This window comes from Aspergillus candidus (assembly GCF_002847045.1).
Source record: "Aspergillus candidus strain CBS 102.13 unplaced genomic scaffold BDW47scaffold_3, whole genome shotgun sequence".
Classification (NCBI taxonomy): Eukaryota; Fungi; Ascomycota; class Eurotiomycetes; order Eurotiales; family Aspergillaceae; genus Aspergillus; species Aspergillus candidus.
This window is the reverse complement of record NW_020194008.1, coordinates 549,404-565,723: the sequence shown is the minus strand read 5'-3', so window position 1 is coordinate 565,723 and position 16,320 is coordinate 549,404. Positions and strand designations below refer to the sequence as shown.

The window sequence follows — 16,320 nt, the reverse complement described above, 5'->3', positions numbered from 1 at the left end:
TTTTTTTTTGATCGTTTTTTCTTTATTTTCACAGGAAGAACGATTGAAATTTCAGATATTGCTGCCTCAGGCGCCTTTATTCTTTCGTTCTTTCTTTCTCCCTAGTACTTTTTATTATTATCATTTTCTATCCTTGGTTACAATTTCGAATTTTTCTTTTCTTTTCCAGAACTCGGGAAAAAAATTCAAACGTTTTCCTTGGATCCCAGTCAGGCACTAAACCCTACAGAGTATAGATGATCGTGGAGTCTCCATCCAGGGCTCTTTCTTCTCTTTGATTTTTTTTCTGTCTTATCAATGTGTGATGTCAGGTGACTGCGCTTATCGTCATGCTTTCAGACTCATGGAGTACGGTTGAAAGGAAATCATGTCAAAGAATGTTATTTTCATCTCACTTGCCTAAGACCATATTTACATAGCCTCTCCCATGTTATGCCGACAAAGAAGACAACCGTCAATTTCAGGAATGCAACGGTTGGGCCCCTGCGTACATGACACAACAACCGTCCATGAACTAGGGCCTCAAAGAACAGGGGGAAGAAAGAGAACAAGAAAAGAAACAACATAGAGGGAAATGGAAATAGAAGCAATTCGAATCGTAACATCAGTGAAATCAGCCATCCGTCAAAAAATGAAAAGAAAAAAAAAAGAAAAAAAACGCCTCAGCTATGCAACCCGCCATTCATTCACATCATGCGTGGTCGGCGGTCTATGTGCATCGTTCATCATCCTTTCCCATGAATCATCCATAGTGTCTTAACTCAGATCAAACCCCGCGCCCGAGTTGACCGCGTAGAGGAGTTTCTCCCGTAAAGTGTCGGCGTTCGTGTAGCGCGGCAGCTTCAGCAGGTTCACGCACGTGCTTGTGCTTGGTAGCCGGTCCTGGTCCATGCTCGAGTCGCGGATGCTGAAAAGCGGGTTGAGATGGCTGAATCCGAGCAAGGGCGCGCGCGGGGTCGACGTCACAAACCGCAGGACGTTCCGTCGCTCCTCGTTGCTCATCTTCTCCATCACTTCCCAGAAGAGCTGGACCGTCGGGTGCTCCTGTCCGTCGTCCCCGATTGTGTAGACCCCCCCGTAGAGCGTGTTCCGTCGCAGATCTGAGACGTCGATGTCGCCGGATTCTCCGCTGACGAGAGTCTGGAGCTCTGCCTGGTTGAACATGGACAGCCATGACGGTTGGATGATCTGGCCTAGCCCTTGCAGGAAGGCGTGCGTTTGCAGTGCAGGCTGCACCTGGAGACGGTAGCGCGCAATGTACGAAATGTACACGAGTCGGTTCTGGTTCGTCACTGCGATGTCGGAGCCGTGAGGTTTCAGGTCGCGCGTGGTGGTGCGACTGGTCGAGTCCGGCAGGGGGATCGTATCGGTCACGGTGAAATTCAGGGCAAAGTCCTCCACATCGCCGGTGTAGTTCTTGAGTTGTAGCTGTAGTTGATCTTAGTTAGTCGTTACTGAACACAAAGACGGCGGTGTGCTTGACTTACCAGACCCTGGTAAAGTGCCTGGTCAAGGTCCTTCAGATCGTTCAGGTTCGCACGATACGCCGTCTCCCGCTGGGCCGAGCCCATGCCACCCGTGAGAGCCCATTTGAGCAGGAAGAACGGAGCAAAGTTGACGTCCACCAGGATCCCCTCGTATAGACACTTCCCGATGATCCGTCCCAAGAATTCATACCGCCGGAGCAAATCGCGGACGTGGTCGTTCCACTCGGGGCTGTTCTCAGGGATCCGCAACTGCCGCAGGGCTTCGCGGCGCTGTTCGACGGCCGCGGGGTTGGGATAGAGCAGGTGCTGGTCGTTCTCTTCGAACAAGTTAAGCTCGCTGGTCGACTTGAACGCCTCGCTGGTAACACTTGTGAGAAACTCCTTCGTCACACCCCCACCGTCGATCCCAGCCTCGGGCGTGTCGAACTTGTCAATAAAGGTGATTTGAATCGGCTCCTTGAGCCCCTCGCCCAGCTCGTAAAACTGCTCAAACGCATCTTCAAACACCTTCTCACGCTGGATATCGGCGTGGTGTCGATTGAGGATATTCACCGGGGGCGGGTGTCCGTCGATCGTTCGCCCCATGGAAGCCTGGGCCACCGACATGCGCCAGAGGTCCGGGTCGATGACCCCTCGTCGTCGACGCAGCTGGTCCCGGATGATAAATTCGCGAAAGATCTGCACGCGAGTATGGAAGGGGATAAAGAACGGCATGTTCCTCAGGATCTCCAGGCGGGGCGCGACGGCCTGAAGCTGCTTCCGGCGAGCCGCTTGTTGCTGCCGTCGCCGGAGGGCCTCAATTCGGCGGGTCTGCTGGGCACGACCGGTTCCCACCAGTCCCAGTGAAGAATCATAGAAAGAATCGTCCATCAGGTCGTCCGGGTCTTCCTCCTCGTCCTCATCCTGGAGCTGGTGCCGGTTCTCTTCCTCCGCCACAACGGCAGGAATGAAGCCTTCCATGTCGAAGCGGTTCGTCATCAGCCAGTGGCCATCAGGCATAAACTTGCGTCTCGAATCGCGCTCATGTACCATCCTCAGGAGGCCCGTCACTAGACCCTTGAAGTAGTCGAGGGGGATCCCTGTCACTCCAGGGAGTCCTTTCTCCTTGTTCTTCAGCTCAAGATCCTTCACACTGGTAATCGAATCCGACGGTGCGGCGAAGGAGCCGAAATAGCTGCGAATGTTGCTTGCGGTGCCCTGAATGGGCTCCTTTTCGTTCAGGTCCGCCGAGTTCCAGTACAGGGTAAAGGCCAGATTCTTCAAGAACACCGTCAGGTCCTTGATATCTTTCAGAGGCAACGCACTTTCTTTGGTCCACGAGACACGGGTGTTCGACGAGGCCGTGAAGGAAGATTCATTTGAGAAAAACTCCTCGTCGTCCATTACTTTCAGAACGAAGGTGTAAAGTTCCAGGAACAACAGAATGATCATCCATTCCTCATCCCTCTCGGTTTGGGACATGGTCGACCACCGTGCGTCTTTCGTCTCGTCCATGGGTTTCAACAATGCCAAGACCTTGTTGGAGTCCTGGCTAATGGTTGCGAATATTCTACCCGATCGAGACGCATTCCAGAAATATTTGATCGCCGGTATCCTGGGGCCAGGCTGACCGACCGCCGCATAGCCGGAGGTGGCGGATCCTAGGTATAACCACATCCGTATATCATCGCCCCGTCGAGGGAACACACGCAGCAGGGTCAATGCGTACGTGGCAAGGACTTTGGCCTCTCTATATGCATCAGACCCGGTATCTGCGAAATCCCCCTGGGACAGGTGAGTAGACTGAAGCTGTGAAAGGAGTCCCGTGATCCGGTTTTGGTTCACCAAGCTAAACAGCTGCTCTTTGATGAACGGATGGAGAGGTCGTGTCTCTGTTGTTGACTCGTCGACCTCCCCCGTTTCCTCCAGCTCCAGACGCCGTGATATGTACACAGCTGTGGAGTTCAGTAGTTCCGACACGACCTTGACGAACGCCGGCTCCGGTGCCTGGTTCACCGCCTGGTGCCCCAAGGCATACTGGTGGAAAAAGATGAAATAAGCCAGGAGCCAAAGACGAGCGTCAAGGTTTTCCACATTCCGACTCTGGCCACCGTTCTGGGAAACTAGAGGTTCCAAGGCGGAAGTGAGCAATTTATAATTGATATTATTTGCCAGCCCATCCAAAGTCCCCAAATGTGATGTGAGGTCCGGGACCGTCAGGTAGCTCCTAGCGAACCATTCATAGGCGGTAAGCGTCTCAGAAGTGATCGGCTTCAGTAGAGCCAAAACACTCTGGACAAGGTCGTCCCGAGAGAGATGGTACCTGCGGGAAACATCCTCCATGTTCCTAGTAAGGAGAACCATGACAGCGTAATACTCCTTTGAAAGCCGTGCCATCTGCTTCGGCATCAACCCGGTCATAAACAGCAGCAGTCTTAACAGCTCACCCACGACAAAGGGAGGGACCGTGGGCGACAAGGCCAAGTGTAAGACCCGCAGAGTGAGTGTCGCCAAACGGTTCAGAGGAGTGGTCCAGTCGCCCTCCGTCGCAATTGTAGGCACCTCGTTCAATGTTTTCTGGAAAGCGCTGGAAAAATACACCAGACGGACCATATCACCGCTGTTCCGCGGCTCCATGAAGTGGACCAACAGTCGCAGCTGCGACAGGCATTCTGCAGCCGTCCCGTACCGAGCAGGAGGCTGCAAGGATGCGTCCGAGCGACGGGCCAGATCCTCAAAGGGAGGAAGACCCTCCGCCCGTTGCTGTTCCAGGGCATCCCACTCTCTCCGCCATTTCTTGTGCGTTGTCTTCCTGCTCTGGTGGCCCCGCCAGGCCCGTTGTAATGTCCGGGTTGCCCCTAACCGGTCCCTCTCCTGTTGTCTATGTATCCGTTCTTGTTGAGCAATCGCTAAGGTGTTTTGCGGGCCTGCGCCATGGGGATTTGATCGTCCGGTTGTTCCTGGGGGGTATGCAGCAAAAGGATTCGTATTCCGGCCACCCAGATTCACCTGCCGTGGCCGGCGGGCGTTACCCGTGAACGACTGAAACATCGCTCTTGGTGGTTCGTTGCGTTCTTGTACTCCGACCTTTACAACAGGCTGACGAAAAGTCTGACAGAGTGGAGCAAGAGGGCATAAACATCCCCATGCCGTAGCGCAAGAAACGAGTGGGTGAAGGTTCGGGGGGGGTGTAGAGGTGGATGGGTGGATGGGGTTAGGTGGGCATGTATGACATATCTCCAGGGTTGCAAGATAGATAGGATGGTTTGGCAGCTGGGCTCCCACCGGTATACACACGCACCGCTTGCTATCTGACGGGTACACTAAACCAGGCTATCGGCAGCTATTGCCACGCTCTCACGACGCCACCGATTGCGTTTGTTAAGCCACTTAATTTATGATGACTTTTCTTCCAGTTGTTTCTGGAATTTGTTGATTTTATTATATTGATTGTGTTGATTGTTCTGTATTGTATGACGGGGATCAGTTATTGGGGATATCATGTAGAGTAATATCTTCACACCACGAATATATATATATTCGACACCTTTAACCGTTGTGCCCTTGTCACAAACACTTCACATCTGGACTGACTTTATTAGAGTATATGTAGATGGTCTGTCTGTCTATTACAAAGATTGTGTACTCATAAGAAACTACAGAGACCACAATCTCAATTAATCCCCATGTCGACAAAACATACTTGCCTGTTACTCTCAAATATCTAGAGCTGAAAAAAGATCATATAAGTATGCTGAAATGCAAAGACCAATAATGCGCCGCTAACCTGCAAAATACCCAAAATATCCACCATCCATCATATGGACGGTAACCACAGAGCGGGACCTCCTGTCCATGTGCTGTAGTCCAGCCCTGACCCAGACACATCTGTCTCAGCAAGATCCCCTCAATATACCAAACACCATACTGTACATATGATACAGGACCCCGAGAACGCGCACAAAGGCTAGGCAGAGAAAATGAAGATATCAAAACCACGGTGTATGCGCCCATAGTCGACAATCCACGCGTGCCTTGCACTCTCGCATCGTGATAAAGCGTCTCGTCCAAACCAATTCCTCACAAGTCTTCCTCCCCCATCAACAACCTCAACTATTGGCTAGACTTCGCGCCCTTCTCAGCCGCTCCGCTTTCTAACCGTTCCTGCTCAAGGACTTCCTGCCCGTTATCCGAAGCCCACATGTCCAAGTAGTCCTTTCCACCGAAGGCGCGCGGAACGGTCATCTTGCGCCCATTGCGCTCGAGATCCTGCGTATACCGGGTTTGTGTGGGCGCCATGAGTTTCGTAACGAAGGGAGTGAGCTAGATGCGCCATATTGTAAGTAAAGATCCATCCATTTGCGGCGCGGGGGTTGGGCTCCATTATCGGGGGGTCCGCTAGGAAAAAAGCTGCCTACCTTGAATGCATCCAGACCCTCCGGGACGGCGTAAGTCCGTACTTTCTTCCAGTCGATCACGTAGGTGCCGTTCTTCGCGAAGAAACCCATCGCTCCGGTTCGGTTTCCCTTGTAGTAACCACCGCCGACTTGCTTGGTGGTCAGGCGCAGGCGCGCCATCATCGGTTGCGAGGGCTTGAACATGTTGGTTTTCGAAAGCGTGGATTCTGTAGGTGCGTGTAATGGGTGTTGCGGAGGACAATTGGCGGTTCAATCTACCTAGGAATATCCATCTATGGTCGGACGGAAGAAGGATCTGAAAGTCGGGCGGCGGCGCTAGTGGGCTCCGCGGACCGCCAAGACTGACTTTTTTTTTTCTCTGCCGGGCAGAAAAGTAGAATCGGAAAGAGAAAAAGTCGACTGTGACAACAACCTCACCCCACATGTTCTTCAGAGCAGTTATATGCTGAAGAACTTGGGTTATTATCTTTTATTAAACCCTTGACTTATTTTTCTACCGTTATTTGCAGTGGGTAAAACAAACTGCAATCATGCCTCGCCAACAAACCCAGCAGCGCGGGCCGAAAGACAACTCGTCCAAGAAGAAGCAACAGCCCAGAAAGAGACCCAACAAGGCTCTGAACGCCCTCGCGATCGCCGAACAGCAGTTCCCTGTGAAACCCAAGATCCGGCGCAACCGGCTCGGCGAAGAGTACGGACAGCACAACCGCAAGCGACACGCGGCGGGCAGCGACGAGGAAGAATCGGACGGAGATGGCCCGGACAACAAGCGCCGCCGGTTTGGAGGCGACGGGTCAGATAGCGATGCGGGCAGCGACGGACAAGGTCGCCGGTGGAGAGTAGGGCACGTCGACAGTGATGACGATAGCGAATTGGACAGTGATGAAGCTTTGGGTGAGAGTGATGAGGAGCGGTTTGAAGGTTTTACGTTCCGGGGTAGTGGGAAGCCGAAGTCTAAGGCGAAACCGAAGCCCGCGGAGTCCAAGAAGAAGAGTCGCCCGATCAGTCTGTCCGAGGATGTCGAAGATGAGGATGAGGAGGATGAAGACGAAGACGAAGATTCAGACGATCTTGGGGAGGATGCTATCGACTTGACTACTGCCTGGGACATGAACGTTGCTGCGGAAGAAGAAGAAGCACAGGCTGGCTCGAAATCGACAAAGCGCGACGAAGACTTTGGGTCCGAGGAAGATGAAGAGGAAGAGGAGGGAGATGATGAGGATGAGGAAGACAGTGAATCCAACGAAGACAGCGACTTCGACATGTCCGACGATGAGGACGCGGTGGATGAACATGGCCTTGCCAAATTGCAGAGTTTCGTGAACTCTATGGGTACGGGTGCTACCGACAGGACCAAAAAGAAGGGAGGAAAACACGAGCATACTGCGCCGACAGAATTCGGATTGTCCTCTACACAGAAACTCACTATCGCGGACCTCATGCCCTCGATTACGGATTCGCGCCTAAAGAACTCTCTCAAACATGTCGACACCGCTCCCGCCAACAAAACAACATCCGGTATCCCGGGTAAACTCGACGCACCTCTGGCGAAACGCCAGCAGGATCGGTTGGACCGAGCGGCAGCCTACGAAAAGAGCAAAGAAACTATGGATCGCTGGCTGGAGACGGTCAAGTCCAACCGCCGAGCGGAACACCTTATGTTTCCCCTAGTCGACCCCGACGCCGAGCAGACGCACCGAATCGACGTTACGAAGCCTCAGACGGACCTTGAACACGCCATTCAAGACATTCTAGTCGAGAGTGGTCTGACGGATAATAAGGGAAAGTCGGCTGAAGAGCAGGTTCAAGAATTTGAGGAGCTGCAGGCACGAAAGCTTCCGATCGAGGAGATTCGCGCTCGCAGGGCGGAACTACGCCAGCGTCGCGATCTACTCTTCCGGGAGGAGGTCCGTGCCAAACGCATCAAGAAGATCAAGAGCAAGTCGTACCGCCGGGTGCACCGCAAGGAACGCGAGAAGTTGGAGCAGCAGGAACGACAGGCTCTCCTTGATGCAGGCGTGGACCCGGATGAAGAGGATCGTGAGAAATTTGAGCGTCAAAGAGCGGAAGCTCGCATGGGTCTGAAGCACAAGGAGAGTAAGTTCGCCAAGAGCTTGAAGCAGACTGGACGGACTGCTTGGGACGAGGAAGCGCGTTTGGGTGCCGCCGATATGGCCCTCAGGGAGGAAGAGCTGCGGAAGAGGATCGAAGGCAAGCGTGCCACCCGCGGTGACGAGGACTATCTCGGATCATCCAGCTCCGAGTCTGAGGAAGAGAACCCGTGGGACGAGGAAGCTGATTCCGATGCCGAAAAGCGCAAGCTTCGCCAGAAGCTCAGCAAGCTCGAGGGCGGTGAAGATGGGGAGCTGGAACTCAAGGGCCCCCATTCAAAGCTGCTCTCCATGAAGTTCATGCAGAATGCCGAGGCCTCTCGGAAAGCCCAGAACGACGCTGAAATTCGGAAGCTCAACCGAGAACTTCATGGGGAGGAATCGCAGTCCGAGGCAGAGTCGGAGGTTGGCCGGCGCAAGTTTGGTCACTCAGATAAAAACAAATCTGGCCAACAGCAGAAACCCAAGGCACTCCTCCACAATGAGTTTGAGGAGCCATTAGGATCGGATGACGAAGCTGATGCCGCCGAGCAAGATGCCGAAGTCGTCACTGACCGCAAGGGCAATAACGCAAAGCCGGGTCGGTCTGCTAACAAACCGCGCGGTGGCCTCTCCAAGGCTCCTGAACCTGTTGAACCTCCTACCGAAGAAGAGAACCCTTGGTTGGTGCAAACGACCAGGAATAACCGTCGACCTGTGGTGAGCGACAACCAGCAGACTGTCGACATCAACCTTGACAACGCGGCGCCCAGCGGCCAGTCGTCTCGCAAAGCCTCCAAAAAGGAGAAGGCACCTTCTGCATCCACCCAGAAGCAGCACTTGGAACCTCAGGATGACAGCGAGGAGGAGAGCGTGCCGGTGCTTCTCAAGAACCATGACCTCGTGAAACGCGCATTCGCTGGCGACGAGGTCGTCCAAGACTTCGAACTTGAGAAGCGGGACACTATCCGCGACGAAGATGACCAGGTCATCGACAATACCCTGCCCGGATGGGGTAGCTGGGCCGGCGAAGGGGTCAGCAAAAAGCAACAGAAGCGACAGAAGCGCTTCCTCACCAAGGTTGACGGTGTGAAGCCGGAGGACCGGAAGGATGCTAAACTCGCCCGCGTCATCATCAACGAGAAACGAGTCAAGAAGGTAAGGGATCCCTTAGTGGTCACACGACGAGGAACCAGCATATTAACTTTCTCCCGCTTAGAACAACAAGTACATGGCTACTCAGCTTCCTCACGAATTCGAAAGCAAGGCCCAGTACGAGAGGTCTCTCCGACTCCCCATCGGACCGGAGTGGACCACCAAGGAGACGTTCCAGAATGCGACCAAGCCTCGCGTGATGGTCAAGCAGGGCGTCATCAAGCCCATGGAGAAGCCAACAGTATAAGATACCCGACTATCGACATGGGAGGAGGATATCTTCCAGGATTGGCAGGGGGAAAAGAGTCAGCAGGATTAGTCAGATACCACTTTTTGATCATGAAATGTAATTATCCATGATGATAGAAAAAGTTCATATCAACCACCATCAAAAAAGTCTCATTTTAATTCAGATGCAAAGAACCAGATGTGTCCTTACCAGAGACCCCTGACCCTGGAGTGATGCTAGCGTGTACTTGACATTGTGGATACCCTCCGTGAATTAAAGAGAAGGGTTCGATGACCTGATCACCTGAACTCATTGACCTATCATCCCATTCCTATCACTTTAAACTATCTCTTATTCATTAGACAATTACACAGTCATCTGGATTACATCCATCAACCACCACAGAATCATCAAGATACAGTAATAATATAGTTCATGGACTATATTCAATGATCAATAACCCTAGGAATGGGCACATTTCATACTTTTGAGGATTGAGTTGGTGATCCACACAGGGATTGGAATGCACTGAATCAGAGATATCCCCACTTGACACGCAAGATGACCCCCTGAACTAGGGATAATCTGGGTCATGAAATATCAAAAAACTCTAACATGGAGCTCTCAAGATCCAATATACAAAATCCAAAGACGAAAGACCATAAATGGTCCAGCGAGAGAAGTAAAAGACTCACGTGGGGTATTTTAGCTGCCTTAAAACTGACTATCATTCAGGCTCCACAATTATCAGACTCCATCCCGTCTGGAACATACAACAACTTCAACCCTGGTCACTTTCCTGATTACTGCAACACAACTAGTTGAAGTGTTTGTGTAAGTGCTTGATAACTTTATTTCTTTCCGTCTCCCCTGTTCCTTCATCGAGTTTTCTCCAGTGCATGTGCTGTTGCATGTGGATGGACATGCGTCACTCCACTCTGTAATCATGAGGGAAGGACTCACTAGTAGCATTCCATACTCATCGCACTCCCTCCCCCCCCACATTGTTTTCGTATTTGGAGACCCTGGTGAATGCTGTTTATTATGATCCACGTTACTGTTATGGCCACTCACGCGATTCTAGGTGATTATCCATCTGGTTAGAAGTGATTCCCCGGCCGTGACTGGAATCCATTAGTCTGTTGAGATCGACTCCTGGTAAGCCATGCTGTCCTCTCCTATATAAACTGGGATCTTTTCCGTCTTGCCCACTTGCAATGTGCATCTCAACCTTGTCAACCCCCTTCCCACGTGTGGTGGCCCTTTTGTTGAAGCCATACTGTGTTCTTCGGTACACATGACTGGACTCTACAAAGAAGGACATACCTCTTGATACCCCTTTTGGATTGTCGTTCTTGGATAAGATATCCTTGGTTTTATGACTTAGTGCTACTGTTCTGTATCGGTCCCATTCTTTTGGTCAGCCGTGGTGCACAGTAGTGTTGGCCACGACTTGTCACGCACCTCACGACCATAACCTGGGAACTTGAAACCTATTGCTGCGTTATGGCTGCCAACATGGGTCCCAGATTGACCTGGAGACTTTCTCTGGTGCTAACTATCTTACTTGCTGTAGTGGGAGTTCATTCAAGCCCAGCGCCAACTGAAACTCCGAGCTCGTCAACCTCCTTCAAGACTCAGTACCCTCCTGCTACGAAGGGAGCTAGATTACTGAGGCCAGAGACACATGGTGTAAGTGATCCGTTATGCTACACTAACTATTTGCTAACAAGTATCAGTTCTATCCTACCAGTCTAGAGCGTGACGGTCATAGTTGGCAGCACGCAACACCTACACCTTTTTCGCACAACCCTCTTGGAACAGACAATCTAGCTGACGATTTCGCGCATCCCAAAGATTGGATAAATTGGATGCTACCTAATTTGATTCCTGGAGGATTGAATCGACCGAAACATAACGTCAAACCTATTGCTACTCCCTCTCCGGCGTATTCTAAACCCAAGCCAGGTTATTGGAGCCCGGAACACAAACTACCGGCCGTGCATACCATAGGGATTCCTAAGCCAACGATTAGCTCTACCACGGGTAGACCTAGCGAGACCGTGGGCCACGGTAAACCTGTGGGCACCGCATCAGACACCGTCGGCGTCTCCTCTGCTTCTGCGGTGGAGCCAACTCCGGTTTCCGTTGCCGACGAGAAGCCCAGCGCAACACACCAAGACCACACAAAGGCTCCCATCGCCACGGCGTCATCCTCTATCACCGCAATGTCTAACGCCCAAGATGTCTTTCAGCCCGTAGCGACGGGTCCCATTCCACGGACGATCTCGGCACGGGACGATCATCCAGTGCCCAAGAAAGGAATTGTAAGTTTGACATGAGACCGCCGAGGTGGTGCGACGCTAACTTTAATAGAAATCCGAGGTACCTATCGAAACCAATAAATTTTACAGTGGTCTATTTCTAGGAACACAGACCAACGCGACGTTTACACATCCATATGAGTTAGCCTGGGCAAAGGGCACTGGCAACCTTGCTAGCTGGGGCATGGGTATCACCCATGTGGAGGGCGGAGTGGCGAAAGGGCCAAAGAATGAAAAGATTCCGGGCCACCCAGTCTCTTTCTATGTTAACCCTATCGGCATCCAGTCTATCATCCTGGGGGCAACGGAGCTGCGCAACTCAACCGTACTTGATACGGAGAATCCGCTTCCGTTCTCTGCCAATGCTGTCCTGCGGCCAAAGGATGGAGCAAACGAAAGCATCACCTTCCCCGTTGTGCAGGGCATGGGTTATGTCTCAGGGGTCTATTCCGACCTGCAGCCGGTGATCCAGAGCAGTGTCCACTATAAGAAAGTGGTGTCTGCCGGATCTCCGAGGCACGGAATCTTCAAATACATCATAACTCTGGAAGACAATGCCACTTGGCTGCTTTATCTGACCCCAGATGACGGGAAGAACCCTGATCTGAAGTTGGAGTCCTCCACGGATCTTCGCGGGCCGCGGGGTTGGTCAGGTACGATTCAGGTGGCGAAGAATCCGGCCGGACGTTCAGGAGAGAAACTGTACGACAACTCCGCAGGTGTCTTCGCATTGGAGGGCGCCGTGGCAGGTAACGTCTCTAACAAGACCGGCACGTACAACCTAATGTGGGCCAAGGCCGGCAAAGATGCGCAGAACATACCTTTGATCATGTTCGCTCTTCCTCATCACGTTGAATCCTTCGACCGAAGCACGCAGGGCCGCATGACGAACATCACCCTTCGGACGACGACCAAGGGCAACGCAACCGCGGTGATTGGAGAAATATGGACGATGACCGAACCAGACCTTCCAATTGACCTGGGGCTCGAAACCCGGTCGCTCAGTACCGGGAGGATTAGTGCAATTTCTCAGGGTGCGCGTCAAGTGATCCTGGACGCGGCTCGGAAGGATCTGAACAACAGCGTCAGCAAAGAAAGTGACCTGAACAGCATGTATTTCAGCGGCAAGGCTCTGAGCAAATATGCCATCCTGGTCCATACTGTCAGCAAGATTGGCGGAGATCCTCATCTTGCATCGTCCACGCTGCAGGACTTGAAGCACGCCTTCTCCCGATTCGTCAACAACACTCAGCAATTCCCACTCGTCTACGACAACGTCTGGAAGGGCGTGGTGTCTTCGGCCAGCTACGACGGTGGGGACGTGGGCGCGGACTTTGGCAACACCCTGTACAATGACCACCACTTCCACTACGGCTACTTCATCCATGCCGCCGCAGTCATAGGACAGCTTGATCCGGCCTGGGTCAAACACAATAAGGACTGGGTCAACATGCTCGTCCGTGATGCAGGAAACGCGGCCGGCAACGACCCGTACTTCCCGTTCTCTCGGGGATTCGACTGGTTCCACGGTCATTCATGGGCCAAGGGCCTCTTTGAGTCCTTCGATGGTAAAGACCAGGAGTCGTCGTCTGAAGATACCATGTTTGCCTACGCCATAAAGCTTTGGGGTAAGACCGTGGGCGACGCCAGCATGGAAGCCCGAGGCAATCTGATGCTGGGAATCCTGCGACGCACCCTGCACAACTACTTCCTCCTGGAAAGCGACAACAAGAACCACCCGGCCGACTTTATCGCCAACAAGGTCACCGGCATAGTAAGTCCCCTCTCATCCCACTCACGATGCATTAAGCAATGAACTAACCATGGCATAGTTGTTCGAAAACAAGGTCGACCACACCACCTACTTCGGAGGCAACCTGGAATACGTCCATGGGTGAGTACCCCTTTCCTCCCATCCCCATCCCTCTCAGAAATACTGACAATGATATCAAGCATTCACATGCTCCCACTATTGCCCGCCTCCGTGTACGCGCGCCGGCCCAAGTTCGTGAAAGAAGAGTGGAACGCCCTCTTCGCACACAACGCCACCACCCCGGCCGAAAAGGTCGAAGGAGGCTGGAAGGGCGTGCTGTATTCGAACCTGGCGCTGATCGACCCCAAAGCGTCGTGGGATTTCTTCGCCCAGCGCAACTTCAACTACACTTGGATTGATGGGGGCACCACGCGGACCTATTCTCTCGCCTTTGCTGCCGGTAAGTGCTGTCTTATCTTTTTCATGCTCTAGCCAGTGGGTAGATACTAACTCAGTAAATACAGGCCTCGGTGGCGGTCCCTCCTCTTAGTAGGATTTGGGTATTTCTTCTTTTTTGGGAGGCAGTTCTCTGCACCGTTTCAGAACATATTTGTGAGACCAGTTATTTACTTCGTGTCCAATTTCTTGCCATACGGGTTATGTATTTAATTTTGAATATCAGTCCATTTGAGGGAGGCATTCTGTTTAGTATTGGGGTTTGGCATATCTTGTACGATCGTAGTGTAGAATGATATTTGGATGTAGCTACTCGCCATCGACGAGAATCGAATTCGGAGGAGAAAGACAAGTAGAAGAAAAAGAAGAAGAAGAGGGAGATATCAGAACTAGATAACCTGTGTGAGGCTATGTAGACGCAAGACTCCAATCTGAAACTCGGGTTTGATACTCACTTGCTTAACTGTAGCTGACCAATCAGCCGTATTATTCAACTAGTCCTAAGTCTGATCCTCTTCGGAGCAGGCTGTATCGGAATCTACGATTGACTAATTCTGAGAGACAGTAATCCAGACTTCGACACTCTCAGCTGGAATTGAGAACAAGGAAAAATACTGAATAACGCTGCAGTAGACTATTACACTTGAGGAAGAAAACCAGCAAGGCAAGTAGTGGAGGCAGCGGGCTACTAAAGAATGTTGCGGAGACTACTTAGCAAAAGCGGTTGTTGCTTCGGGCAAACAGAGCAGGCTGTAGTACCTGATTTTTTATAACCAGGTCGCCAGTATTAATAAATCCATTACACTCTTTATGACTGTTTGCGTTTCAATTCAACATGACTAATTATCATATCAGGAGATAGTAAATGGACACAAATGTGGGGATGAGTGAAGAAGTGACAAATACTATAACACTGCATTCTGCAGAATATGTCATATTGATGAAAACACTAATCTTTCTAAGTCAATTTTGTCAAATTTATTGGTAGAATAGTCACCATACTATTGTATTTAAGTATAGGATACAGCAAGCAACAATTCCAGTGATAAAGTTTTCAAGATGAACTGGATCCGGCCCTGAGCTGTATTTATGACTTGAATCACAGAACTAATTATAAAGCTCTGATATTATGCAGAGATTCTCTGAGTAAGCCTACTCTTTATATTTTACAGCATTTTAGCTATAAAATCTGATAAGTAGCTAGTAATTGGGTAAAAAGCTAATGTAATTCTTCCATGATACTAATCATAAACATTTATCAAGGGCGCAAGACTCTTGCAACAGAATAAGTTTAATATTTTATAGTTATTAGCTTGAACTAAAACAGAGTAATTAGCTGCTAAAGACAGTGAGAAATAATATCCCACTCTAATAATCACGCAGTGCTGGATTCTTGGGGTGTATACTTTTTACTATATTAGCATTCGGTGCAGTTCGGTGCAGGTTCTCAGCCAGTGGAAACTAAACTTATTGCGGATTCAGTGTGGTTTGGTACGGTTCTTGACCCACATTCTGAAGCTTGACAGTCAAATGCCAGGCCTAATATAGACTAGTCTGCGTGAAATCATGCTTAGTAAGTTCAAGTACCCTAGCCCTAACTAGCTCTTTTAGGTAGAAAGCTCCACTATTTCGGATTGTGGGGCAAACCTGCAATAAGTCAGTGCCCGGGTTTAGATACTGAATCCGCAACGAGTTGGTTCCTACCTCCCTAGAGTCCGCACTGAACCGCACCGAGTGACTCTCTAGGCCTAACCTGCTGTGCTGCTTCCGGGTGGCTTTTTGTGGATGGCCCTTTGATTATACTAAGTGCGATTACATTAGACTGTATATACTTTCTCTCTCTCTCTCTCTCTCTCTCCAAAAACAAAGGCGAGTATTCACAGAACCGGACATTGATGGAAAGGTGACTAGTTAATTTAATTATCAATCTTCGTGACTGCAAGCAGACATGAAGTCCCAGAGTTGTGTGACTCAAATAGACCAGGAGTATGTATATAAAGCAGTATCCCATAGCCTTTTCTTTTACTGAAAGCTATGTTAGTATAATTTTGTTGAGTTTATCTTTAGATCTTACATTCTGATAGTTTCGACTTGCTTATTTCTATCCTAAAGTGCTATAATGAAGTTGTCTTCCTATGTCACGGTTGCGGGAGTTGCAACTATAACCCATGCCAACCCAGTTACCAAACGTGCAGTCACTGATGCTGAAATCCTTAACTATGCTCTGACACTCGAGCACCTTGAGGCTACATTTTACGCTCAGGGTCTTCAGAATTACTCCCAGGCTGAATTCACCAATGCTGGCTTCGCTGATCCATTCTATGCCAACCTTCTGAAGTTAGCTTCCGATGAGAAAGCACACGTCCAGTTTTTGACCAGCGCTCTCGAAGGTATTTTCGCTTGCCCAAAGAAAACTGCTGAAGGTACCA

The 16,320-nt window shown here is 50.8% G+C and overlaps 5 protein-coding genes across 5 annotated transcripts; 2 read left to right on the top strand and 3 right to left on the bottom strand.

Moving 5' to 3' along the window:
* Positions 1-365: 365 nt before the first annotated feature.
* Positions 366-4,685, bottom strand: BDW47DRAFT_98784 (HECT-type E3 ubiquitin-protein ligase). Its single transcript, XM_024820726.1, has 2 exons — positions 1,488-4,685; positions 366-1,428 (listed from the first exon to the last, which is right to left on the bottom strand). The coding sequence occupies exons 1-2, from the start codon at positions 4,515-4,517 to the stop codon at positions 757-759; spliced, it is 3,702 nt and encodes a 1,233-aa protein (XP_024675926.1). The 5' UTR covers positions 4,518-4,685; the 3' UTR covers positions 366-756.
* A 458-nt stretch (positions 4,686-5,143) lies between these two features.
* BDW47DRAFT_42772 (uncharacterized protein) lies at positions 5,144-5,566 on the bottom strand. The gene has a single exon (XM_024819008.1). The coding sequence runs from the start codon at positions 5,478-5,480 to the stop codon at positions 5,208-5,210; it is 273 nt and encodes a 90-aa protein (XP_024675925.1). The 5' UTR covers positions 5,481-5,566; the 3' UTR covers positions 5,144-5,207.
* BDW47DRAFT_98783 (mitochondrial 54S ribosomal protein mL41) lies at positions 5,144-6,143 on the bottom strand. Its single transcript, XM_024820725.1, has 2 exons — positions 5,885-6,143; positions 5,144-5,789 (listed from the first exon to the last, which is right to left on the bottom strand). Exons 1-2 carry the CDS (start codon positions 6,065-6,067, stop codon positions 5,580-5,582), a joined length of 393 nt encoding a protein of 130 aa, XP_024675924.1. The 5' UTR covers positions 6,068-6,143; the 3' UTR covers positions 5,144-5,579.
* Positions 6,144-6,285: 142 nt separating this feature from the next.
* BDW47DRAFT_98782 (UTP14 family protein) lies at positions 6,286-9,610 on the top strand. Its single transcript, XM_024820724.1, has 2 exons — positions 6,286-9,132; positions 9,194-9,610. The coding sequence occupies exons 1-2, from the start codon at positions 6,415-6,417 to the stop codon at positions 9,374-9,376; spliced, it is 2,901 nt and encodes a 966-aa protein (XP_024675923.1). The 5' UTR covers positions 6,286-6,414; the 3' UTR covers positions 9,377-9,610.
* A 1,407-nt stretch (positions 9,611-11,017) lies between these two features.
* Positions 11,018-14,134, top strand: BDW47DRAFT_42758 (endo-1,3-beta-glucanase Engl1). Its single transcript, XM_024819007.1, has 6 exons — positions 11,018-11,050; positions 11,098-11,685; positions 11,735-13,456; positions 13,515-13,576; positions 13,636-13,895; positions 13,960-14,134. Exons 2-6 carry the CDS (start codon positions 11,230-11,232, stop codon positions 13,983-13,985), a joined length of 2,526 nt encoding a protein of 841 aa, XP_024675922.1. The 5' UTR covers positions 11,018-11,050; positions 11,098-11,229; the 3' UTR covers positions 13,986-14,134.
* The last annotated feature ends 2,186 nt before the right edge of the window (positions 14,135-16,320 follow it).